Source organism: Paroedura picta, chromosome 5, assembly GCF_049243985.1.
Source record: "Paroedura picta isolate Pp20150507F chromosome 5, Ppicta_v3.0, whole genome shotgun sequence".
Lineage (NCBI taxonomy): Eukaryota > Metazoa > Chordata > Lepidosauria > Squamata > Gekkonidae > Paroedura > Paroedura picta.
This window is the reverse complement of record NC_135373.1, coordinates 129198993-129224710: the sequence shown is the minus strand read 5'-3', so window position 1 is coordinate 129224710 and position 25718 is coordinate 129198993. Positions and strand designations below refer to the sequence as shown.

Genomic DNA, 25718 nt, shown 5'->3' with positions numbered 1-25718 from the left:
GTCTGTGTGCCTGCCCTCTCGTTTATAAATGATTTGGATAGATGAGGGATTCGAGGGGATACTTATTACATTTGCAGACGATACTAAACTGGGAGGGGGAGCAAACACAACTGAAGACAGCAACAGAGTACAGGATGATCTTGATAGGCTCGAGAAGTGGGCTAAAGTGAATAAAATGAAGTTCAATAGGGACAAATGTAAAGTTCTGCATTTAGGTAGGAAAAACCAGTTACATCAATATACAATGGGGGAGACTTGTCTTGGCAGTAGCATGTGCGAAAAGGATCTAGGAGTCTTAGTAGACCATACATTGAACATGACTAAAAAGGCAAATGGGATTTTGGGCTGTATCAAACAGAGTATCCTGTCCAGATCATGGGAGGTGAAGGTACCTCTTTACTCTGCTCTGGTTAGACTACCATGTTCAGTTTTGGAAACCACAGTTGAAGAGGGATGTAGACAAGCTGGAGTGTGTCCAGAGGAGGGCAACAAAGATGGTGAAGGGTTTGGAGGGCAAGACGTATGAGGAAAGTTTGGGGGAGCGTGGTCTATTTAGCATGGAGAGAAGACGACTGAGAGGGGATCTGATAGCCATCTTCAAGTATTTAAAAGGCTGCCCTGTAGAGGATGGACCAGAGTTGTTCTCTCTTGCCCCCGAGGATAAAAACCAATGGCATGAAATTAATTCGAAAGAAATTCCATCTAAACATCCGAAAGTGGTTCCTGATAGAGCGGTTTCTCAGTGGAACAGGCTTCCTCGAGAGGTGATGGGTTCTCTATCTTTGGAAATTTTTAAACAGAAGCTGGATAGTCACCTGATGAAGAGGCTGATTCTGTGAAAGCTTAAGGGGATGGCAGGTTACAGTGGATAAGCGACAGGGTTGTGAGTGACTTGCATAGTGCAGGGGGTTGGACTAGATGACCCAGGAGATCCCTTCCAACTCTATGATTCTATGATGGTTGAGTGGCTGGAGGGCAGTGATGATTGGTGGATGGCTGGTGGGTGGCAACGCCCACTGAAGACAGAGACAAATCCACTGGATCTGGTCAGGTCTTAGAAGGTCAGATTTTGAAAAGTAAGTACTCTCACCTGACTAGTACTTGAGTGGTCGACCACCAAGGATGTTCAGGGACACCAAGCAGAGGCAGGCAATGAAAAACTGCCTCTGATAATCTCTTGCCTTGAAACCCCATGATGGGCTGCCAGGAGCTAGCTGAAGCTTGATAACTCTTCGTGCTTTTGCGCAAACATAATTTTGGGGTTTGTGTGTAGAGTTTTCAGCAAACCTAGTAAAATCCTCAGGTTTGCAGAAAGATCTGTCTTATCTGTCCAGGGACCTGATTTATGCATTTAAGTACCTGCAGATACATGGAAAATTAGTTATATTTATGATGCACAGACAAGATGGACAAGAATCTCGCAGAAGAAATGGAGTAGCCTTCATAATCAAAAAGAGAGTAGGAAAAGCAGTCTTGGGATACAATCCCCAAAATGACAGAATGATCTCAGTTCGAATCCAAGGCAAACCATTCAACATCACAGTGATCCAGGTCTATGCCCCAACCACTGCTGCTGAAGAGGATGAAGTTGATCAGTTCTATGAAGCCCTACAACACCTTCTAGAAGCAACACCAAAAAATGATGTGCTTATCATCATGGGGGATTGGAATGCTAAAGTAGGAAGCCAAAAGATAACCGGGATAACAGGCAGGTTTGGCCTTGGGAGTACAAAATGAAGCAGGGCACAGGCTGGTAGAATTTTGTCAAGAGAATACAATGGACATAGCAAACACTCTTTTCCAACAACCCAAGAGACAACTCTACACATGGACATCACCAGACAGTCAACACAGAAATCAGATTGACTATGTGCTCTGCAGCCAAAGATGGAGAAGTTCTATACAGTCAGTAAAAACAAGACCAGGAGCTGATTGTGGTTCAGATCATCAGCTTCTTGTTGCAAAATTTAGGCTTAAATTGAAGAAAGTAGGGAAAAGCACTAGGTATGAACTAAATTGAGAAACGAGAAGCGCGTTGGACCTTAACAAGGGCCAGAGCCTTCTCGGTCCTGGCCCCCACCTGGTGGAACGAGCTCCCTGAGGAGATCAGAGCCCTGCCCAAACTTCCACTGTTCCGCAGGGCCTGCAAAAGGAGCTCTTCTACCAGGCATTTGCTTGAGGCCGACCAACTCAGAATACCTCCTGGTCCCCCCAGACGCCTGCCCATGACTCTCCCAAAGTTACTGTTAATTGTTATTATATTATAATTGTGATTTTGTAATCTTTTGATGTTTTTGAAAGTTGTTTTGATGTTATAGTCTGCATAATGTTTCATGTAAGTTATAATGTTCTGTGTAAACCGCCCAGAGCTGCAAAGAAATGGGTGGTATAGAAATCTAAATAAATAAATAAATAAATATCCCCGACGAATATACAGTAGAGGTGACAAATAGATTTAAGGAATTAGATCTGATAGACAGAGTGCCTGAAGAACTATGGTTCACAACATTGTACAAGAGGTAGCAACTAAAATCATCCCAAAGAAAAAGAAATGCAAGAAATTAAAATGGCTGTCAGAGGAAGCTATACAAATAGCTAAGGAGAGAAGGGAAGTGAAAGGCAAGGGAGAAAGAGAAAGATACACCCAACTGAATGCAGAATTCGAGAAAAGCTAGAAGAGATAAGAATGCCTTCTTAAATGAACAGTGCAAGCAAATAGAAGAAAACAATAGAATGGGGAGGACCAGAGATCTTTTCAAGAAAATTGGAGATATGAAGAGAACGTTTCATGCAAAAATGGGTATGATAAGGGACCAAAATGGTAGGAATCAGAAGCAGAAGCCTCACAGAAGCAGAAGAGATTTTTAAAAGGTGGCAAAATTATACACTATACAAGAGCGAGCTTAACATCCCTGATAACCACAATGGGGTAGTTATTGACCTGGAGCCAGACATCTTGGAAGGTGAAGTCAAATGGGCCTTGGGACGTTTGAGCAACAATAAGGCTAGTGGTAGTGACAGCATTCCAGTTGAACTATTAAAAATCTTAAAAGACGATGCAGTAAAAGTGCTACACTCAATATGCCAGCAAATTTGGAAAACTCAACAATGGCCACAGGATTGGAAAAGGTCAGTTTACATTCCAATCCCAAAGAAGGGCAATGTCAAAGAATGTTCAAACTACGCACCATCGCACTCATTTCTCATGCTAGCAAAGTTATGCTCCAAATTTTACAAGCTAGGCTCCAGCAATATGTGGACCGAGAACTTCCAGAAGTACAGGCAGGATTTCGAAGAGGCAGAGGAACTAGAGATCAAATTGCCAACATACGCTGGATCATGGAGAAAGCTAGGGAGTTCCAGAATAACATCTACTTCTGCTTAGGAAGCTTTAGACTATCCTAAAGCCTTTGATTGTGTGGAGCACAACAAATTGTGTCAAGTTCTTAAAGAGATGGGAATACCAGAGCATCTTATTTGTCTCTTGAGAAACTTATATGCAGGTCAAGAAGCAACAGTGAGAACTGAACATGGAAGCACTGATTGGTTCAAAATTGAGAAAGGAGTTTGGCAAGGCTGTATACTGTTGCCTGGCCTATTTAACTTGTATGCGGAGCATATTATGAGAAAGGCGGGATTAGAGGAGTCACGAATTGGGATCACGATTGCAGGGAGAAATATCAACAACCTCAGATATGCGGATGATACCACTCTAATGGCAGAAAGTGAAGAGGAACTAAAGAGCCTGTTGATGCGGGTGAAGGAAGGAAGTGCAAAAGTTGGCTTGTTTCTCTACATCAAGAAAACAAAGATCATGGCATCCGGCCCTCTCAATTCCTGGCAAATAGATGGGGAAGAAATGGAGATAGTGACAGATTTTATTTTCCTGGGCTCCAAGATCATTGCAGATGAGGACTGCAGCAAAGAAATTAAAACATGCTTGCTCCTGGGAAGGAAAGCTATGGCAAATCTAGACAGCATCCTAAAAAGCAGAGACATCACCCTGCCAACAAAAGTGCGTTTAGACAAGGCTATGGTATTCCCAGTTGCAATGTATGGCTGCGAAAGTTGGACTATAAGGAAGGCCGAGCGTCAAAGAATTGAGGCTTTTGAACTCTGGTGCTGGAGAAGACTCTTGCGAGTCCCTTGGACTGCAAGGCGAACAAACCGGTCAATCCTAGAGGAGATCAGCCCGGACTGCTCCTTAGAAGACCAGATCGTGAAGATGAAACTCAAATACTTTGGCCACCTCATGAGAAGGAAGGACTCCCTGGAGATTAGCCTAATGCTGGGAGCGATCGAGGGCAAAAGAAGAAGGGGACGACAGAGAATGAGGTGGCTGGATGGAGTCACTGAAGCAGTAGGTGCAAACTTAAATGGGCTCCGGGGAATGATAGAGGACAGGAAGGCCTGGAGGATCATTGTCTTTAGTACTCAATCAAATCACAAAATTCAGTACCAGTGGATGTAGTCAAAATGGCCACAATCATTATAAAGGGTATGACCGATTTATGGAGGAAAACTGCACCAATGGCCTAAAGGAAACCTCCATGGACCTCTGACCTAGCCCAGCTGGGCACCTCTTGCACACGTGCAAATGCACATGTATGTGGAAGGTGTCACAACAAGAACAACATCAAGACTAATCAGGGCCCATCTGAGAGTGTCTGCAGTGAAGTTCATGGCACAGGCTTTGCCATATCAGACTTTTCCCAGTGTGGCATAAGCAGGTTGATCTACACAACCTGTAGAGCCTGCTATGAACGTACTGAAGTGGCTCTCCAAATTACATCTCTCAGCCCTACTGTTCGAAATCCTTCTGCACATAATACAAAGGAATCTAATCACTTGATAGTGCATAGTATGTAACAAAGGGTGGCTTCTTCTAGCGCAGCAAAACAACAGAGAAAAGGCTACCCAAGCAGGATGGAGGGCGACTGCAGCGCTCCCCAGAAGCATATTTCACTCCTCTTTATCTCCCCCTTCTTATCAGCTTCACACAGGGCCATCACAGGGAAGGGTGGTATATAAATTGAAAGGATAGATAAATAAATTTGGTAGCCCTCTCCAACTCTTACCTCTAACGAACTGACAGATCTGGGCCTGCATGGGGCCCTTCTCCATATTCTGCACAACTGTGTTGGCAATTCGGGTCAGGTGGCCCATGTTGCCTCTCCTCATTCCACCTTCAGCCCTGAAAAAAAGGAAGCAGTCAGACCTACGCGGAACACCAGAGGCACTCAACTTGCCACCCTTCATTTATGACTAGAATTGATGATGCAAAACAGCAGCCAGAAGCCCTTCCACATCACATACCAAACAGTGGGACCTGCCCAGTAAGAAACAGCTGCAGCAAGAAGCAAGGAGGAAACCAAGAGGACAACCGGCATTTTCTCAGACCCGTTCAGCCTTGTCATTGCCGTCCTAGTAGCAGTTGCACTGCAGGATGTCAGTCTAGGAACTAGAAGGCCATTTCAGACTCCCCCACTGCCATGAAGCTCACTAGGGGAAGAACTTGAGGCAGCAGCCATTCCTGCTGAGCTGCTGCAAGGGCCTCTTTGGGCTCTGCAAAGACAGGGTGGGATCACTTAGCCAAGGCACTTAGCCCTGAAGTGCGTTGTCAAGGGCAGGCCTAGGCAGAGACTGGGCAGTAACCTACCTACCTACCTACCTACCTACCTACCTACCTACCTACCTACCTTCCTTCCTTCCTTCCTTCCTTCCTTCCTTCCTTCCTTCCTTCCTTCCTTCCTTCCTTCCTTCCTTCCTTCCTTAAGAGCTCAGGGGTCCTGGGACTGATGATCCTGTATTTTCAAACTACTGTAACCAGTCACGGGAAGACTAGACACAAGGCCCGTTCTGTAATCTGGGAAGACTAGGGAGGAAGCTCAAGCAAATGGGGGCACTAGGGAGGAAGGTCAAGCAAATGGGGGCACAAGTGATATTCTCTTCAATCTTGCCTGTCAAGGGAAGAGGAATCCGTCGGGAGAGGAAGATAATGGAAGTGAATCAGTGGCTGCGTAGTTGGTGCCGGCAGGAGAGCTTTGGTTTCTGGGACCATGGGATAGGCTTTCTTGAGGAAGGCCTACTAGCAACTGATGGACTGCACTTATCGAAACTGGGGAAGAATGTGTTTGGCAGGAACCTGGGGAGATTCATCAGGAGAGCTTTAAACTGAAGCCACAAGGGAAAGGAGACGTTCAGCATAGGGAGTGTAAGGAAGGAGACCAATCGGGGGCAGCCCAACCGGCAAGGCCAGCTCATAGGGAACCAAAAGGATTCAGATGCCTTTATACTAACGCCCGAAGCATGGGCAATAAGAAGGAAGAGCTAGAACTTCTCATGCTGATGGAAAGGTATGATCTAGTAGGCATCACAGAAACTTGGTGGAATGATTCTCAAGACTGGAATGTAATGGTGGATGGATATGAACTGTTCAGAAAAAACAGAATAGATCGAAGAGGCGGAGGAGTGGCACCGTATGTGAGGAAAGGGCTTACCTGTCAGGAAATTCTAGTGAAGGAGAGCATATCTACAGTGGAAAGCATCTGGGTGAAAATAAGCAAGGGGAAAACAAACAGTGTGGTGGTTGGTGTCTGCTACCGACCGCCTGACCAACGAGAGGATGTGGATGCTGCACTTTGTGAGCAGCTTGAGACAATATCCAAGCGGCAGGACATTGTCATCATGGGTGACTTCAATTTCCCAGATGTGTGCTGGGAAACAAACTCTGCAAAGCGTCCTCAGTCATTCAAGTTTCTGACCTGCCTGGCTGACAATTTCATTTATCAAATGGTAGATGAACCCACAAGAGGTTCAGCCATACTGGACTTAATACTGACCAACAGGCAAGAGTTGGTGGATGAGGTGAAGGAGTTGGGGACCCTAGGGGGAAGTGACCATGTCCTCATAGAATTCCTTTTGAGATGGGGAGGCAAGGAAGCTTGTAGCCAGACGCGGAGGTTGGATTTTCGTAGGGCAAACTTTAATAAACTCAGAGAAGTGTCATACCATGGATGAGAATGCTGGAAGGGAAGGGAGCATGCGAAGGGTGGGCGCTACTCAAACAAGAGCTATTGCATGCTCAATCAATGACTAGCCCAGAAAGACGAAAACACTGCAGGAGCTCTAAGAAGCCTATTTAGATGAACAGAGAACTTCAAGAGGAACTAAGAAAGAAAAGGGAGATGTTCAGGAAATGGAGGGAAGGATAGAGCTCTAAAGAAGTACAGGTTACTAAGCACTGTAGATCAATCATAAGAAAGGCCAAAGCTGAGAGTGAGCTAAGATTGGCCAGGGAAGCCCACTGTAACAAGAAAAGATTTTTCAGCTATGTGAGGAGCAAACGTAAAGTAAAGGAGGCAGAAGGCCCACTGTTGGGTGCGGATGGACAAACTCTAATGGAGGATGCAGACAAAGCAGAAAGGCTTAGTGCCTATTTTAAATCTGTTTTTTCACACAGTTCAAAGTGTTTAGGCACATCTAGAGATGGCAGTAGCCAAAGGATAGTGTCTGGGTGGCAGGTTGACATGGACAGAGAGGTTGTTGAGAGGCATTTAGCTGCACTGGATGAGTTCAAATCCCCTGGGCCGGATGAAATGCACCCGAGAGTGCTCAAAGAACTTTCTGGAGAATTTGCACAACCCTTGTCCATCATCTTCGGGACCTCTTTAAGGATTGGAGATGTCCCGGAGGACTGGAAGAGAGCAAACGTTATTCCGATCTTCAAAAAAGGGAGGAAGGATGACCCGGGAAACTACAGACCAGTGAGTCTGACCTCTGTTGTGGGGAAGATAATGGGACAGATATTAAAGGGAGCGATCTGCAAACATCTGGAGGACAATTTGGTGATCCAAGGAAGTCAGCATGGATTTGTCTCCAACAGGTCCTGCCAGACCAACCTGGTTTCCTTTTTTGACCAAGTAACAGGTTTGCTGGATCGGGGAAATTCGGTTGATGTCTTTTACTTGAATTTTAGTAAAGCTTTTGACAAGGTTCCCCATGATGTTCTGATGGATAAGTTGAAGGACTGCAATCTGGATTTTCAGATAGTTAGGTGGACAGGGAATTGGTTAGAGAACTGCATTCAAAGAGTTGTTGTCAATGGTGTTTCATCAGACTGGAGAGAGGTGAGTAGCGGGATACCTCAGGGCTCAGTGCTCGGTCCGGTACTTTTTAACATATTTATTAATGACCTAGATGAGGAGGTGGAGGGACTACTCATCAAGTTTGCAGATGACACCAAATTGGGAGGACTGGCAATTACTCCGGAAGATAGGGGCCTCACTTCAAGAAGGACGTAGATAAAATTGAAAGGGTACAGAGGAGAGCGACGAGGATGATCTGGGGCCAAGGGACTAAGCCCTATGAAGATAGGTTGAGGGATTTGGGAATGTTCAGCCTGGAGATAAGGAGGTTGAGAGGGGACATTATAGCCCTCTTTAAATATTTGAAAGGTTGTCACTTGGAGGAGGGCAGGATGCTGTTTCTGTTGGCTGCAGAGGAAAGGATGTGCAGTAATGGGTTTAAACTACAAGTACAACGATATAGGCTAGATATCAGGAAAAAATTTTCACAGTCAGAGTAGTTCAGCAGTGGAATAGGCTGCCTAAGGAGGTGGTGAGCTCCCCCTCACTGGCAGTCTTCAAGCAAAGGTTGGATACACACTTTTCTTGGATGCTTTAGGATGCTTTGGGCTGACCCTGCGTTGAGCAGGGGGTTGGACTAGATGGCCTGTATGGCCCCTTCCAACTCTATGATTCTATGACTCTATGATTCTATGAAGATCCCCCTGAACCCAAGCTGCTGAAAGGCAATCCAGGGACAAGATTATGCCTGGAAGAATACTGGCCTTGAAACTAAGAGAAGTGTGCTTGAAGGCAGCAGCAGAACACCTCTTCCGCCTGCCCTCCCACAGGATCCCGGTGGGCATCCCCTGCTCTCCCCTTCTTCAACAACGCTGTGAAGGCAAGGCTGGAAAGCCTGAAGACACCCAGCAACCTCGTAATGGGGAGAGGGGGGGGGTCCCCAGTCCTGATGCAACACTTTGGCTCCATGCCATTCACAGAACACCTCCCCCTGGATTTTGTGTTCAAACCAAGGGGGAGGGCGTAAAACAGGAACAGAAGTGCTGCTGGACCAGACTCTCCTCCCAACAGATGACTATGGTAGCATGTCTACGATTAAACTGGGAGAGGGGCAGTTTAATCTGAACTTAATACCAATCCACAAATTTACTGGGAAAACTAGAAACTGCTCTGAAAACACATCTGTCCTTTAGCTTTTCTTCTTTGCAGGGCAAAGGGATAGAGACAGTGGTAACAACACAGCTCCACAGTTTTCTGAATGAAACACAAGACTTAAATCTTTTCCTGCCTATTTTTTGGCCACTGCTGAATAGTCAATAGAGAGAGATCACTCCTTTGGGACTATCCACCACACCATCCTTCTGGGCTGGGCAGCTGGCATGGTGAGAGATTCTACAAGGGCAGCCTTCCTCCCTGGCAGACAGGAGCCCCCAAGTAGCCCTTGTTCAAACTCTACTATTGGCCACAGCAAGATTCAGCAAGATTCTCACTCTCCTCCCATCTCTTTATTTCTCTACATGAAACTCATGGAATAAATTACACAAAGATCTGGACTTGTGTCATAAATTGTATTTTGGTTACAATTATTAGTTATCAGTTATACATGTTACAGACTGTTTTATGTATTGTTCTCTGTTATGATGTAAACCGCCCTGAGCCTCCGGGGAGGGCGGTATATAAGTATGATAAATAAATAAATAAATAAAATAAATCCATTGATGATACTCAAGTCTTTCTCATCTGAATGCAATGAGCCAGCACAAAAACCGAATCTGTGGTGTAAAGACCCAGGTGTGAGCAGTCAAAATGAAACATAATCCAAAGAGAGAGATTTGACCTGTTGAGTGGGTCCACAGCCTGCTCCAGAGAGGGCTGTACTCCCACGGAAGGAGTCAGTTCTCAGTCCCGCGGTGGGGAGTGGGGTGGGGTGGGACACACACAGCTGGATCCTGCTCTGGAAATTGTGCTTGGCACATTAAGCATGATGAGGTTGTCAAGACAGCAGACCCATCCCTTGACTGCTCCCCTGGCCTGTCTCACATCCAGCCACTAAATCACTACCTCGTGACTAAGAGGATGCAGAGGATGGATGGATGGAGCCTCTAGGGCACTCTTAAGAGTTCAATAAAGGCACAAGGGCAAAATGAGTGCCAGTCTGTAGAGCTCCACTCTGTGTGAAGGCCACTGCCTCCAGACACGCACTTACTTGGGGGCTGCTGCAGTTGGCACCTTATCTGTTCATTTGAGTTTTCAATGGGACTCAAAGCAGCTTACATGAAATTAAAGAGAAATACGGAAATGCAAACAAAAGGGAAGGAGAGCACAAGTTCCACTCATGGGCTATCAAAAGCAGGTCCAAAGGGAACACAGGAGCAACAGGCAGCCAATGCAGCCATCTGGCACTCAGGCTTCTATGTTCAGAAAGCTCCCCTCCTGTTAACTGTCTAGGTTGCTGTGTCCTGCACCAATGGTTCGCCCAGCCACTGGGGGGGGGGGGGGGGAGACCAATTCCAAATAGAATGGTGAACCTGGAAACTACCAGGAGCATGAGGGAAAAGTTGGAAAGCAAAGCTAAGAAAGGCGACCAGGAACATTGCTGAATCTGAATCAAAGGCTGTGCCATGGAAATTCCACAGTCCCTGTGAGGAACCTCCAACCCTTGGAGGAGGAAAAACCCTCGTGGTCAAATGTTTCATTCCCTATCAGGGCAGGAAGGGCCAGTATCCTTGAAGACTGGGACGTGGGAGATCTCAAGGGGAGACAATGATGGAAGACTTACCTAGCAAAACTGTCTCAATCAGGGCAAGGCCACTAGGGTCCTCCCAGAGGAAGAGGCTGTGACCTCAACCTGTCCCTGACAGACCTTCACCAGCTGTCACACAAGTGGGAAAGGGGGGCCCTATTTACATGTACTTACTTAACCCTTCTCACTGAAATGCAAGGCAGGAGTCACACATGACACAACAGGTTGGGGCATCCAATAGACAGTGGCAAGCAATGGAGAATAATAGGTTTGGATCTCAGAAATCTGAAGACTGAGCTGGGATGTCAGTCCAGGACTTTTTTGACCCTGAAAGCTTCAGGTTTATCAATGGAACCAAAGGGGATGAGTTGCCTGGGTCAGCGAGCGTGACCGCCTACAGCCTGGAGAGAAAGAGGTTGAGAGGGGACACAATAGCCCACTTTAAGTATTTGAAAGGTTGTCACTTGGAGGAGGGCAGGATGCTGTTTCTGCTGGCTGCAGAGGAGAGGACACGCAGTAATGGGTTTAAACTTCAAGTACAACGATATAGGCTAGATATCAGGAAAAAAGTTGTCACAGTCAGAGTAGTTCAGCAGTGGAATAGGCTGCCTAAGGAGGTGGTGAGCTCCCCCTCACTGGCAGTCTTCAAGCAAAGGTTGGATACACACTTTTCTTGGATGCTTTAGGATGCTTAGGGCTGATCCTGCGTTGAGCAGGGGGTTGGAATAGATGGCTTGTATGGCCCCTTCCAACTCTATGAGGGACAAGGCTGTCGAGGGACAAGCGGACAGGAGGCCCTCTGGGAGACATCATCAATCTCTCCCTGTCTACCGTGGAGTTCCCAGATGCCACTGAAAGAGGTAGTGATTCACCCTCTACTGAAAAAACATTGTGGGACTCAGGCCAGCTACTACCCAGTTTCACATTTGGCGTTCGTTGGAAAAGTAGTTGAAAGGGCTGTGGTGAACCAGCTCCTGGCATACTTGGAGGAAGCTTCGGTGCTTGACCCAAAGTAGTCAGGCCACGGGTGGAGACGATGTTGGTCGCCTTGGTGAATGATCTCTGGCGCCAGCTAGATTGGTTTGCCCATCCTCATGATGCTCGATCTGTTGGCTGCATTTGAGATGGTCGACCATGAGCTGTTGGCCCACTGCCTTGCTAGGGCCCGGATTCGGGGGATGGCCCTTCAGTGGCTGTGCTCCTTCTTCCGGGACCAGACACAGAGGGTGGCTGTGAGGGAAGAATTATCGCACCCCTATCAACTCCCTTGTGGGGTCTCACAGAGTGCGGTACTCTCCCCCATGCTATTTAACATCCTTTGGCTCAGCTGATCTGGAGTTATCGGTCGGGTTGTCACTAGTATCCAAATGACTTGTCATCATGGGTGACTTCAATTTCCCAGATTTGTGCTGGGAAACAAACTCTGCAAAGCGTCCTCAGTCATGTAACTTTCTGACCTGCCTGGCTGACAATTTCATTTATCAAATGGTAGATGAACCCACAAGAGGTTCAGCCATACTGGACTTAATACTGACCAACAGGCAAGAGTTGGTGGATGAGGTGAAGGAGGTGGGGACCCTAGGGGGAAGTGACCATGTCCTCATAGAATTCCTTTTGAGATGGGGAGCCAAGGAAGCTTGTAGCCAGACGCGGATATTGGATTTTCGTAGGGCAAACTTTAATAAACTCAGAGACATGATGAGTGTCATACCATGGACGACAATGCTGGAAGGGAAGGGAGCATGTGAAGGGTGGGCGCTACTCAAACAGGAGCTATTGCATGCTCAATCAATGACTATCCCAGAAAGACGAAAACACTGCAGGAGCTCTAAGAAGCCTATTTGGATGAACAGAGAACTTCAAGAGGAACTAAGAAAGAAAAGGAAAATGGAGGGAAATGGAGGGAAGGACAGAGCTCTAAAGAAGAGTACCTACAGGTTACTAGGCACTGTAGATCAATCATAAGAAAGGCCAAAGCTGAGAGTGAGCTAAGATTGGCCAGGGAAGCCCATTGTAACAAGAAAAGATTTTTCAGCTATGTGAGGAGCAAACGTAAAGTGAAGGAGGCAATAGGCCCACTGTTGGGTGCGGATGAACAAACTCTAACGGAAGATGCAGAGAAAGCAGAAAGGCTTAGTGCCTATTTTACATCTGTTTTTTCCCACAGGTCAAAGTGTTTAGGCACATCTAGAGATGGCCATAGCCAAAGGACAGTGTCTGGGTGGCAGGTTAACATGGATAGAGAGGTTGTCGAGAGGCATTTAGCTGCACTGGATGAGTTCAAATCCCCTGGTCCGGATGAAATGCACCCGAGAGTACTCAAAGAACTTTCCAGGGAACTTGCACAGCCCTTGTCCATCATCTTCGGAACCTCTTTAAGGATTGGAGATGTCCCGGAGGACTGGAAGAGAGCAAATGTTATTCCGATCTTCAAAAAAGGGAGGAAGGATGACCCGGGAAACTACAGACCAGTGAGTCTGACCTCTGTTGTGGGGAAGATAATGGAGCAGATATTAAAGGGAGCGATCTGCAAACATCTGGAGGACAATTTGGTGATCCAAGGAAGTCAGCATGGATTTGTCTCCAACAGGTCCTGCCAGACCAACCTGGTTTCCTTTTTTGACCAAGTAACAGGTTTGCTGGATCGGGGAAATTCGGTTGATGTAATTTACTTGGATTTTAGTAAAGCTTTTGACAAGGTTCCCCATGATGTTCTGATGGATAAGTTGAAGGACTGCAATCTGGATTTTCAGATAGTTAGGTGGATAGGGAATTGGTTAGAGAACCACACTCAAAGAGCTGTTTCAATGGTGTTTCATCAGACTGGAGAGAGGTGAGTAGCGGGGTACCTCAGGGCTCGGTGCTCGGCCCGGTACTTTTTAACATATTTATTAATGATCTAGATGAGGGGGTGGAGGGACTACTCATCAAGTTTGCAGATGACACCAAATTGGGAGGACTGGCAAATACTCCGGAAGATAGAGACAGAGTTCAACGAGATCTGAACACAATGGAAAAATGGGCAAATGAGAACAAGATGCAATTTAATAAAGATAAGTGTAAAGTTCTGCATCTGGGTCAGAAAAATGAAAAGCATGCCTACTGGATGGGGGATACGCTTCTAGGTAGCACTGTGTGTGAACGAGACCTTGGGGTACTTGTGGACTGTAAACTAAACATGAGCAGGCAGTGTGATGCAGCGGTAAAAAAGGCAAATGCCATTTTGGGCAGTATCAACAGGGGCATCACATCAAAATCACAAGATGTCATAGTCCCATTGTATACGGCACTGGTCAGACCACACCTGGAGTACTGTGTGCAGTTCTGGAGGCCTCACGTCGATAAAATTGAAAGGGTACAGAGGGGAGCGACGAAGATGATCTGGGGCCAAGGGACCAAGCCCTATGAAGATAGATTTTGTCACTTGGAGGAGGGCAGGATGCTGTTTCTGCTGGCTGCAGAGGAGAGGACACGCAGTAATGGGTTTAAACTTCAAGTACAACGATATAGGCTAGATATCAGGAAAAAGTTTTTCACAGTCAGAGTAGTTCAGCAGTGGAATAGGCTGCCTAAGGAGGTGGTGAGCGCCCCCTCACTGGAAGTCTTCAAGCAAAGGTTGGATACACACTTTTCTTGGATTCTTTAGGATGCTTAGGGCTAATCCTGCGTTGAGCAGGGGGTTGGACTAGATGGCCTGTATGGCCCCTTCCAACTCTATGATTCTATGATTCTATGAATAAATTTGCCAGTTGTTGGAAGCTGTTGTTGGATGGTTAGAACAGACACGCCTGAAACTCAACCCCTCCAAGACGGAGGTCTTGTGGCTGAACAGGAAAGGGGTGGGTCAGGAAGCACTCTTGCCCACCTTGGCTGGGATGCAGCTTAACATCTTGCCCTTGGTAAAGAATTGGGGGGGGGATAATTCTGGATGCCTCCCTTTCTATGGAAGTCAAGGTCACAGGAGTAGCCCACATGGCGTTTTCCCATGTTCATCAGGCAAGGCTACGAGTGCCCAACCTGTTCCAGGACTGTCTGGCCACGGTGATCCAAGCGATTGTCACATCGAGGCTCAATTTCTCTACTCACTCTACACTGGCCTGACCTTGTCCTTATTACGGAAACTCCAGCTGCTCAGAATGCAACTGCTAAGTTCCTAACTGGGACACCTTGGATGGCCCATATCCAGCCAGTGCTAAGGCAGCAGTTTTGGCCCAGAACAAGTTCAAGGTTTTATGCTAGCCTTTAAGGCCATTAATGACTTGGGCCCTACCTATCTGAGGGACTGCTTGTCTCCTTATGCCCCCCACAGGGCTCTTCCCTCTGAGGGTGCAAATCCCTGGCCTGAGGGAAATTTGCTTGGCCTCAATCCATGCCAGGGCCTCAATCTGGGTCCGGACCTGATGGACTAAGCTTCCAGAAGAGCTGAGAGCCCTGTTGGAGCTTTCAGTTCCACAGGGCCTGTAAGACAGAGCTCTTCCACCAGGTCTTTGGATCAAGTTCTTGGGCCCCTCTGTGGGATCTGGTCCCTCGCTAACATCTGGGAACCCCATCTAGGTGGCTGTCTGGAGGGGAGGGTCAGAAAGTTTCTGTCTATCTTGTTGTATTGTTGGGAGATATTGTGGAATTGGTTTTATGGTTTTTACTCCGTAGATTGCCACAAGTCCTTGGAGAAGTGCCGGGATAAAAATCTAACAAACAAATAACATAGCTGGATCTTGACAACAACAACAGTGGCATCGTCCACCATCCCTACAACTTGAGCAAAGCAATTTCCAGAAGCATGGCTATAAGCCTACACAACTCCCTGTACAACTCCCCTCCCCTGGAACAATTCAGCATGGCACAGAGCCCTAGAAGCCAGGTGGGTGGGGGAGTGCTCCTGTCCTCATCTGGCAGACCACTCCATTGGACGAAAACCTGGGTTCTGTGTTGGTTTTGCCCCTCTTTCGGTTTTGCCCCTTTCGTGGGAGGCCCTGCTCCCACGAGCAAGGGGAGAGGCAGTCCTACATAACCCAGGGCTTTGTATGTGATATTAAGGATGGAACAGAGGCCATGAGCACCTTCCATCAGAGGCATCTGCTTGGTCAATTCTCTCAATACTTTAGCTGATCAATCTTTCTGTAAACCAGCGTTTCTCAACTTTTTTACTGTTGAGAAACCGCCAAAACATTCTTCAACCTTCAAGAAACCACACACTTTATATTTATAATAGGGACAAAGCCTGTTGCATTCTGAAATACAATAGGTGCAAGATTGGGGGGGGGGGTGAAAGAACTCTGAGGACGGCCTCCCCCTCCCCCCAGGACCTGGAAAGGCTGCAGGCAGCTGTCAGGGAACTCACCGGCAGGGGCAGCTCTCATGCAGTGGGGATCTGCAGCCTCCGAGCCTTGGATGGAAGTGGAAGGGGGTGGTCAGGGGTGGGGGATTGGGAGGTGTTTGGCTGACTGCTGGACAGACAGGCAAGCTAGTTGGAGGAGGTGGCACTCAGGGATGGGACAGCTGCCCTAAGTGGATGTTAAGTGCTGAGGGACACTTAAGTCATGAGACATGCTCCTCCTCCTAGCCCTTACCAGAAATATTAAGTGGAACAGATGCTGCCTTCCCCTGAGGCTCAGGGTGGTTTACATAAAACAGGGAAAACAATACAGATAACCCAGTAGTTATGAACAGTAACAATACAGTGATAACAAACAGAACAATATGAACAGTAGAACAATAGTGAGTACAATAATTCAAACTACAGCATACTGACTGCCACATGACAGGGATGAATCGGCGGTGGTTTCCATGGGAGGGAGGCTCAGGGGCAATGTAAGGTGATTGGTCAACCTCAACCTCAACCAAATGCCTGGCAGAGGAGCTCTCTGCTGAACTGTTCAACTTCCATTAGGGCCCTGATCTTCTCTGGGAGCTCATTCCACCAGGTGTGGGCCAGGGTGGAGAAAGCTCTGGCCCTGGTTGAGGTCAAGCGAACTTCCTTGATGCTAGGGATCACCAGGCAGTTGGAAGTAGTGGAGCATAAAGCTCTTTGAGGCGTGTAGGCTGAAAGGTACGCTGGGACCAGACCATGTATGGCTTAAAGGTGATTACCAGAATCTTAAGCCTGACCCGGAATAAGACTGGAAGACTGTTGAAGAGTTGGTTGGATGTGGGACCTCTATGGTGTTGCTGTGAGGACGCTGGGCCACTGCATTCTAGACCAGCTGTAGTTTCTGGATCAAGGTTAAGGGCAGGCCTGCGTACAAGTTGCAGAAGTCTAGTCCAGAGGTGTCCTTCATATGGCTAGGTGTTCCAGGACCAAGTAGGGCATTAGTAGTTTGGTTTTGCGAAGGTGATAGAATGCCAGCCATGCTACTTTCATGACCAGAGCCTCCATTGAGAGGGAGCCATCAAGAATCAAGCCCAGGTTCCTGGCGGGTTCCTGGCCACTGACAGCTGCACTCCGTCCAGGTTGGGTAGATGGGCTTCCTTGCTTGGACCCTTCCTATCTAGCCACAGGGCCACTGTCTTTGAAGGGCTGAGCTTCAGATGACTCTGCTTGAGCCAACTCATCACTGCTTCCAGGCAGCTGGCTAATGCTTCTGGGGGAGAATCAGGGCAGCCATCATCAGGAGGAAGAGCTGGGTATCATCCGCATATTGGTAGCAACCCAGCCCAAACCTCCGCCCCAGTTGAGCAAGAGGGCGCATAAAGATGTTGAATAGGATTGGAGAAAGAACCGTTCTGAGGGATTCCACATGAAAGCTGATAGTAGCTTGATGAACTCTCTCTTATTGCTACCCTCTGTCCACAATCCCAGATAAAGGAGATCAGCCACTGGAGGGCAGTCCCTCTAATCTCAGCATCGATGAGGCAGTGAGCTAGAAGCTCATGAACGACCGTGTTGAATACTACTGAGAGGTCGAATAACACAAGAAGTGCCAACCTGCCCTGGTCCAATTGGCAATGAAGGACATCAGTCAGGGAAACTAGCACAGTTTCTGCCCCACGGCCAGGCCGGAAACCTGACCGGGATGGGTCTAATACTCAAGCTTCTTCCAAGAATGCTGAGTTGGTCGGCAACAGCCCTTTCAAGTATCTTCCCCAGAAACCCTAAGTAGCTGGAAGGTTGTCGCAGGTCCCCCCCCCCAATCCTCCCTGGAATTCTCCTGTTGAAAGGGAGAGGTTGATTAACTCCTGGAGGGGGCGCACTATTCTTATATTGGTTGTTTCTAGCAGCCATGATGGGCATGGGTCTAAAAGTCATGTAGTGGCTTTGCTGCTCTTAGCATCCTGTCCACTTCCGTTAGTGTGAGTTGTCTTTAGTTACTCAGTGTACTCTCCAAAGACAGCCAAGGGGCCTACAGTTCACATTCTGTATCTAAGATTGGAGGGAGGTTGTGGCAGTGTTGAGATTTTGTCTGCACAATGACTCACAAATGCCTCACACCTGAAATCCAACTGGTTATTATTTTGGCGCCCTTCCTCCAGGGTGGTAGAGCAAGTTTATCCTAAATAATTTCGCTGGGCATGAGTTAGCAGACATAATGGCGGCAGAGTAAAATATGTTTTACTGACTTCACCGCCATCTCATAGGATCTCGATTGCATTCTATAAGATATCACGAGTCTTCCTTCCTTACTCATCACGAGTTGTTCTAGTCGTCTCAGTTCCCATTTCTTGTCGTGGAGCTCTTCAGGCCAGTGTGGATTCTAGAGATTTGTGTTGGAGGGATCACTTGGGCATGAGGGGTCACCGTGGGTGGGCAGGTAGTTGTGAGTTCCTGCATTGTGCAGTTGGTTATGCTAAATGACCCTGGAGGTCCCTTCTAACTCTATGATCCTATGATGTACCAATGGGCCTGCTTGAGACAGGGGCGGCGAGGATGTCAAGGAGCTATCTCATCAATGGCACCCAGCATTGTGTCATGCCAAGCGCTGAGGAGGAGGTGGCAGCCTTAGCTGGGCCTTCAGGACATAGTGGTCTGACCATGGCATGGCATTAGTCAAGACCAGATCCACGTTAAACCCGGCACCGAAAATGAGGTCCAGTGTGTGCCCTGCTCATGGGTAGGGCCAACAACAAATTGTGAGAGCCCTAGCATCGCCATTGCTGTCACTAGGGCCAGCTTATTTCTATAGAGTGGTAGCTCGGCATGGATGTTAAAGTTTCCCAGAATTAAGAGTCTAGGGAACTATAGCACCCAGGCCACCACTTCCTCTAACAGGGCAGGCAGGGCATCTGGAGGTACCCTGGATGTGTGGTACACATACCAGACAGGTCAGAAAAATGAAAAGCATGCCTAATGGATGGGGGATACACTAATAGGTAACACTGTGCGTGAACGAGACCTTGGGGTACTTGTGGATTGTTAACTAAACATGAGCAGGCAGTGTGATGCAGCGGTAAAAAAGGCGAATGCCATTTTGGGCTGTATCAACATGGCCATCACATCAAAATCACAAGATGTCATAGGGACCAAGCCCTATGAAGATAGGTTGAGGGACTTGGGAATGTTCAGCCTGGAGAAAAGGAGGTTGAGAGGGGACATGATAAGTATTTGAAAGATTATCACTTGGAGGAGGGCAGGATGCTGTTTCCGTTGGCTGCAGAGGAGAGGACACGCAGTAATGGTTTTAAACTACAAGTACAACGATATAGGCTAGAAAAATTTCAGGAAAAAAATTTCACAGTCATAGTTCAGCAGTGGAATAGGCTGCCTAAGGAGGTGGTGAGCTCCCCCTCACTGGCAGACTTCAAGCAAAGGTTGGATACACATTTTTCTTGGATGCTTTAGGATGCTTAGGGCTGATCCTGCGTTGAGCAGGCGGTTGGACTAGATGGCCTGTATGGCCCCTTCCAACTCTATGATTCTATGATTCTATATGCTTTCAGTTGTGTCCTACCAATTATGCAGGATATGCTAGGGAAGCATAGGGGCCCCTCCTGCCCTCCGCCTCCAGGGTCATCACAGACCATTTTGGGAGGGGTGGGTCAACATGACTGCATATTGTAATGTTTAATAAACTTTTATATATAAACTAACTTCAAAGCCCGTTGTTAAGAACAGGCCTTGAAAGGGTCCCCTCTCCCGGGCCATGGCCAGGCAGCTTAAGGTGGCCTTGGGCGGCAGTTTGCAGGCAGGTCAAGTGGGGCGGGTGGGGGCTGGGCAGCTCATTAGCAGGGCCGACAGAGCTCCTCAGCAGTCAGCTAGTCAGCTCCTTGGCAGTCTTTAATGAGCAATCAGCAGGCTGGGAGGCCCTCATCAGCAGGCCCAGCCTAGCAGGCCAAGAGGCCCTTGTTATGAGGCCCTCCACCATGACCCTTTGCCCAAGGCCTCTCCTCTTACCTGCTGCTGGCTCCAGGCACTGAGGTATCTGAGAGCAAAGAGGCTAGAATCCAGGGTGGGAACTGCAGGGGCAGGGCCAATCAGGGCAAAGCTGGCTGCACACTGATTGGCCCTAGTCCAACTTGGACAGCCCGACACGTCCCACCCCCTAGGCTGTTTCATAAATATATAGAGGAACAACAGTGGATAAGGATATAATTAACTCTCATCCATTCAAGAAACCTTTCCAAGAAACCATTCAAGAAAGCCCGGCTGTAAACTCACAATTGGATTATTGCATTGTGCTCTAGGTGGGGCTGCCCTTGGAGACAACAAGGAAACTACAGCTGGGCCAGACCATAGCAACTTGACTGCAATCATGGGCTAGCTACCTGGGACATATACTGTCCATGAGCACCTTTGTGAGGATGACAGGTTGGGCTACAGAATCCAGGACCTATTTATTGCCTTGGGTTCCAGCAATGGCAAATGAGTCAGGTCGTTTTTGGGGACACAAGGTCCTGAACGGATGTGGTGCGGACCACTCCCCTGCCCCCAGCAAACAGCTGGAGGGGTTTCACTGAAGAGTATGGGACTTGTGTCCCCTTGGGAAGCAAATAAGCCTGCCCAGCACAGGCAGAGGAGTAGTATGCAGGTCCAGCAAGCCATCCCCTTCTCTAGGCGGAACACCCTTCCATGTCCTCAGGGCTTCCCTCTATGGCTGAGGAGGCTGCCATCCACAGTGGTCCCTGCCCAGGATGAGTCCCAGCACACTCTGCCATAAGCCTCCTGCTCAAAAGTGTTGGATTCTGAGTGAACCACTGAGGGACTGTCCCGATGTCAGCCAATCAGAGTGCTGTCATTACAGCTCATCAGAATCCTTTGCTTCAAGGAGACCCCTCCACGTCCTGAGGAAGCCTGTTCCGCGAAGGAACCGCTCTGTCAGGAACTTCTTCCAAATGTTTAGCCAAAAATTCTTTTGAATTGATTTCAACCCACTGATTCTGGTCCGACCCTCTGGGGCATCTTGCCTCCATCTTGCCAGGAGTCCTTCTACCACCCAGAGCCTCCAAACACTGACCTAGCACAGTGGCAGCTGCTTCTGGAGACTTATTCAATGAGGTGTGCAGCTGGGGGCTATCAGGCAATTGAGATAACTAGAGACCTGAAATTTCCACAAATTCTGAAGCCATGAAGGCAAACTGACGTTTTTTCTGTTTTTCCCGCAAGAAAAAACACCTAGCAAGCCTAAGGTTCTTTTAGTGATAGAACACAGAATGCTATGTAACTTAATTAGCATGTAATGCTGTTATGTAAACTATACTGTCTGACATATTTATGGAATTTAGCAGCATAAATATATTTGTTTTCTACAAGACAAAACACAAGTATGCCTAATACTGAAGAGCTGTAAATTGCTGGACTCTCTGCTACCACAGCATGTGGATCTTAATTTTTGCAGAGAGGCTGGAAAAATAGGTTGGAGGGTAGAAAACAAGTCCTGTAATAGGAAAAGAGTTAATTATACAAACTCTCTGATGCAGTTACAAAAGGCTGGAGTAATTAATTATATGGCAGCATTTTAGTTGTCAAAATTATTTATGTTTAAATAAATACTTAACCATGAAAATACTGCCAATAATATATAGGAATTATTAACTAATACTATAAATTATTTTACCTTTTCATACTACACATATTGAGTAAAACCTTTCATTTTACTAATTCCAAGAAGGGGGGGATTCAATGAAAATTTTTTCAGTACTTCTCTAAATTGCTAATTTTTCTTTTGCAAAAAAAATGGGAGGGCGCAAACAGAAGCCCCACCCCCATCCCCCCACCCAGTCTTCACATCTCCAATCACAAATCACTTCAAAGCTTTGGTCAATGATCTTATCACTGACCATTTTCTGCTCATGGTCAGAGGAAAAGGGCCGCAGTCATGTTGATTCCCCAAGCCATGTTTCAGGCATCTCAGAAGAATTGCGCGAATCCAACACATTCGCCCTGTCCTATCTTCTCAAAACCGGAGAGAGCTGCTAATATTCTTTCCATACCACTGCCAGGCCTGGAACTGCGCTGCTAGAAAATGCTGATCAGGACCTCTTCCCCACCAGAGCAACCGCCACCTCCCCTATCGCCCTCCAGCCAAGGATGAGTAATGGGTTAAGGGGGAATGTCCAGCCCAGACCACACAAGGTCCCTGGAGGCTGATTGGATCATAAGAAGGCTAAATAAACTAATGGCTACTCAGGGTGGGCCGAAATAGTAAAAATAGCAGCACACCAATACCATTTGGGAGAACTAATGGAAACCTTTTCCTCGCTCTCCCCAAAATATTCGAAAATGACATCACCCAACTGAAAGCAAGGGCTTTCTGGAAGAAAATGGCCGACCACTAGGCCACACATGATCACAGAATCACAGAGTTGGAAGGGGCCATACAGGCCATCTAGTCCAACCGCCTGCTCAACGCAGGATCAGCCCAAAGCATCCTAAAGCATCCAAGAAAAGTGTGTATCCAGCCTTTGCTTGAAGACTGCCAGTGAGGGGGAGCTCACCACCTCCTTAGGCAGCCTATTCCACTGCTGAACTACTCAGACTGTGAAATTTTTTTTCCTGATATCTAGCCTATATCGTCGTACTTGAAGTTTAAACCCATTACTGCGTGTCCTCTCCTCTGCACCCAATGATGCTGGACCAGAAAACAGGAAACAACCCAAATTTCATGATGTGTGGACATGCTACTTTCAAACCAGGCTGGTTGATTACATTCCATTTTAGACTGTACTCCATGACTCCCTCCCGTGTTAAATGATAACTGAATTTTAAATAATAATAAATTTATTATTTATTTATTTTTTATTTATTATTAATAAATTATATATTTTTGTGCTTTAGGTTTTAACCAATGTAAGCCCTAAACTTTCGGGGAAGGGCAGAATAAAGAAACAAGTAAAATGTTCCTCTTACTAAAACAGTAAGAGGGTGCTGAGAGGAGCTGGGGCTCATCACCTAACCACAAATCAGGGAGGCTGTCCCATCCAACAAATAGCCAATCAGGAGGGATGCCCCGCCCCTTCCCGTGACCCCCTCCAACTTCTTCCTTATGGAGGAAGTGCCAGCCCCCTCACTAGCAGAAGCCAGAATTGCCACCAGAAGCCGGACTGACCACAGTAAGTGGCCAGTCAGTCCTGGCCTTGCCACTACCCAAGGGGCCGGGGAAGGCTTCCCCGGGGCCCTGTGGCCAGGCCCACGACGTCAAAGATGCGGCGGGCCTGCTTGGAGGCCTCTTGTCAAGCCGGGATGTCGCCGGGGGGGGGGGGGGGCGGGCGAGGATGGCTTCGGTGCCGACCTCCGACACGGTGGGCCTGCTTGCAAGCTGGCGCTAAAGCTGGGACGTTGCTGGGGATAAATCACTAATTTAAAACTTCACTACTAATCCATAAACATATACTGCCTGATGCTAACCTTCTTTCTACCTCCAACTCCCTAATTTCCTCTCCTGTACACCATTCCCACTAAAGGAAAAGAAATGACAAAAAGAAAATGGGGAATTGTAAGGAAACTACGCAACACACACGCACACACAAAACTTAGTGCCAGGTTGCATGGTGGCCGGCCACCCCCAGAGGGCCGTGGCAGTCAGCACAGAGAACAGAGAGGGGGGCTGCTCTTGCACACCATGCATGTTTCGCCTTGGCAAAGCCACATCTCCGTATAGTTAATGGGACACAAATTCGAGTTCAGGCCCAGAGCTACAGCACAAGCAGAAAGCGCCTTACTGTATTTTGTCGTTTGCCTCCCAGGCATCCAGGATCCTTTGCACCAGGCAGCATGTCTGGAATAACTGGAGGGGGAGAGGAGCACAAGATCTATGAACTGCACAGCATGCTCACAACGAGCCCAGGACAACACCTGGGGCAGCCTTGAGTACCTCAAGGATCTCCCTTCTGAAACCACATTACACTTGCACACTTGCACACTTGCAGAGGAAGCCTAGCAAGCCAGACAGGATCTCGGCCACGCTGGAAGGTCTAAGAGGGGCATGGCAGGGCTGGGAGGCTATGACTAGACCCAGGACAGCCACTGTCTTCACCCTTGCCACTCTAGCGCACTACCAAGCGGTGTTCCGTGGCATTTATCAGCAGTGGTACCACAGCACAGGGGTGGGTTTAGGGTGGGAGAAAGCCAGGGTTCCAGCTCATCAATACTTTATAAGGTAAGCACTGCCTCAAACCCTCCGGGTGGCAACAGCAGAGACAACATTGTGTGTGTGTGGGCGGGGGGCGGGGGGCGGGGGGGGGGGCTGGGAAGGCAAAGCTCCTGCTGCACTCAGGGGCTTGCTGGGTGGGTAAGAAAGGCAGTCTTACAGCAGCACCTCCCAGGTAGGCAACACAACCCTTCAATTGGAAGGGCCTAAGGAACCAAGCAGAGGAACCAGAGACAAGCGGCTTCAGGACTCAAGCAAGACTGGCCAAAGGGATGAAGCCAGGCTAGGCCCAGACCCCTTCATTAGTTCCTTGAAGCTGTGCTTGTGGGGCTCCCAGAGAGCAGGCGACAAAGATGGTGATGGTACAATTTCCACCATATTGGTGCGCAAAAGTGAAAAACCAATACAGAAATAAAACAAGACGTTGAGCTGTTCTGGAGGGCTATCGGTGTTTCTTCTGACCAACTCTGTGAGAGGTAGCTTGGGAGTTAGTGGCAGGGTTTGGAGGAAGAGTATGGGAGATGAGCACTAAGAGAGGAATACTGTAGTAATTCCACATGCACACCATTCCCAATTTGGTTTGGAAGAAGAGTTTTACAGTTCCGCAGGGCCTGCAAGACGGAGCTCTTCCGCCAGGTCTTTGGTTGTGGCCAGGCTGGTTAAGATCTGGGCTCCCCCCTTGAGCAAATTAAATCGGTGTGGCTCCCTTGGTGTCACACCATGTGGTGTCATCAGTCTGTTTGAGCTGGGGAGGGAAGTTTGGCTGCCGCTGTCTGAGTTATGTTTTAGATTTAAGGGGTTTTGTGGTTTTTATGGCAGGTTTTAACGTGTTTATACATTGTTGGTTTTATGGGAGTGGCATGATACAGATTGAATCATAAATAAATAAATGGTTGGTTGGTTCTTATATGCCACTTTTCTCTACCAGATGGCGTCTCAAAGCAGCTTACATTTGCCTTCCCTTTCCTCTCCCCACAACAGACACCCTGTGAGGGAGGGGAGGCTGAGAGAGCCCTGAGATTACTGAAGAAGAAGAAGAGTTGGTTCTTATATGCTGCCTTTCTCTACCCGAAGGAGGCTCAAAGCAGTTTCCAATCGCCTTCTCTTTCCTCTCCCCACAACAGACACCCTGTGAGGGAGGGGAGGCTGAGAGAGCCCTGAGATTACCGAAGAGGAGGAGTTAGTTCTTGTTGTTGTTGTTAGGTGCAAAGTCGTGTCGGACCCATCACGACCCCATGGACAATGATCCTCCAGGCCTTCCTGTCCTCTACCATTCCCTGGAGTCCATTTAAGTTTGCACCTACTGCTTCAGTGACTCCATCCAGCCACCTCATTCTCCATCCAGCCACCTCAAGTTAGTTCTTATAT

General features: G+C 47.8%; 1 protein-coding gene across 9 annotated transcripts in view; it reads right to left on the bottom strand.

Annotated features, from left to right (window-relative positions):
* The window catches only part of PPP6R2 (protein phosphatase 6 regulatory subunit 2), a 108183-nt gene that overhangs the window by 41263 nt on the left and 41202 nt on the right, over positions 1–25718 (bottom strand). For all 9 annotated transcript variants that reach the window (XM_077340619.1, XM_077340625.1, XM_077340618.1 and 6 more), the window contains 2 exons: positions 23923–23987; positions 5079–5194 (listed from right to left, as the gene is read on the bottom strand). In XM_077340619.1, the coding sequence (XP_077196734.1) occupies positions 5079–5194; positions 23923–23987 (181 nt within the window). The remainder of the gene's footprint in view (positions 1–5078; positions 5195–23922; positions 23988–25718) is intronic.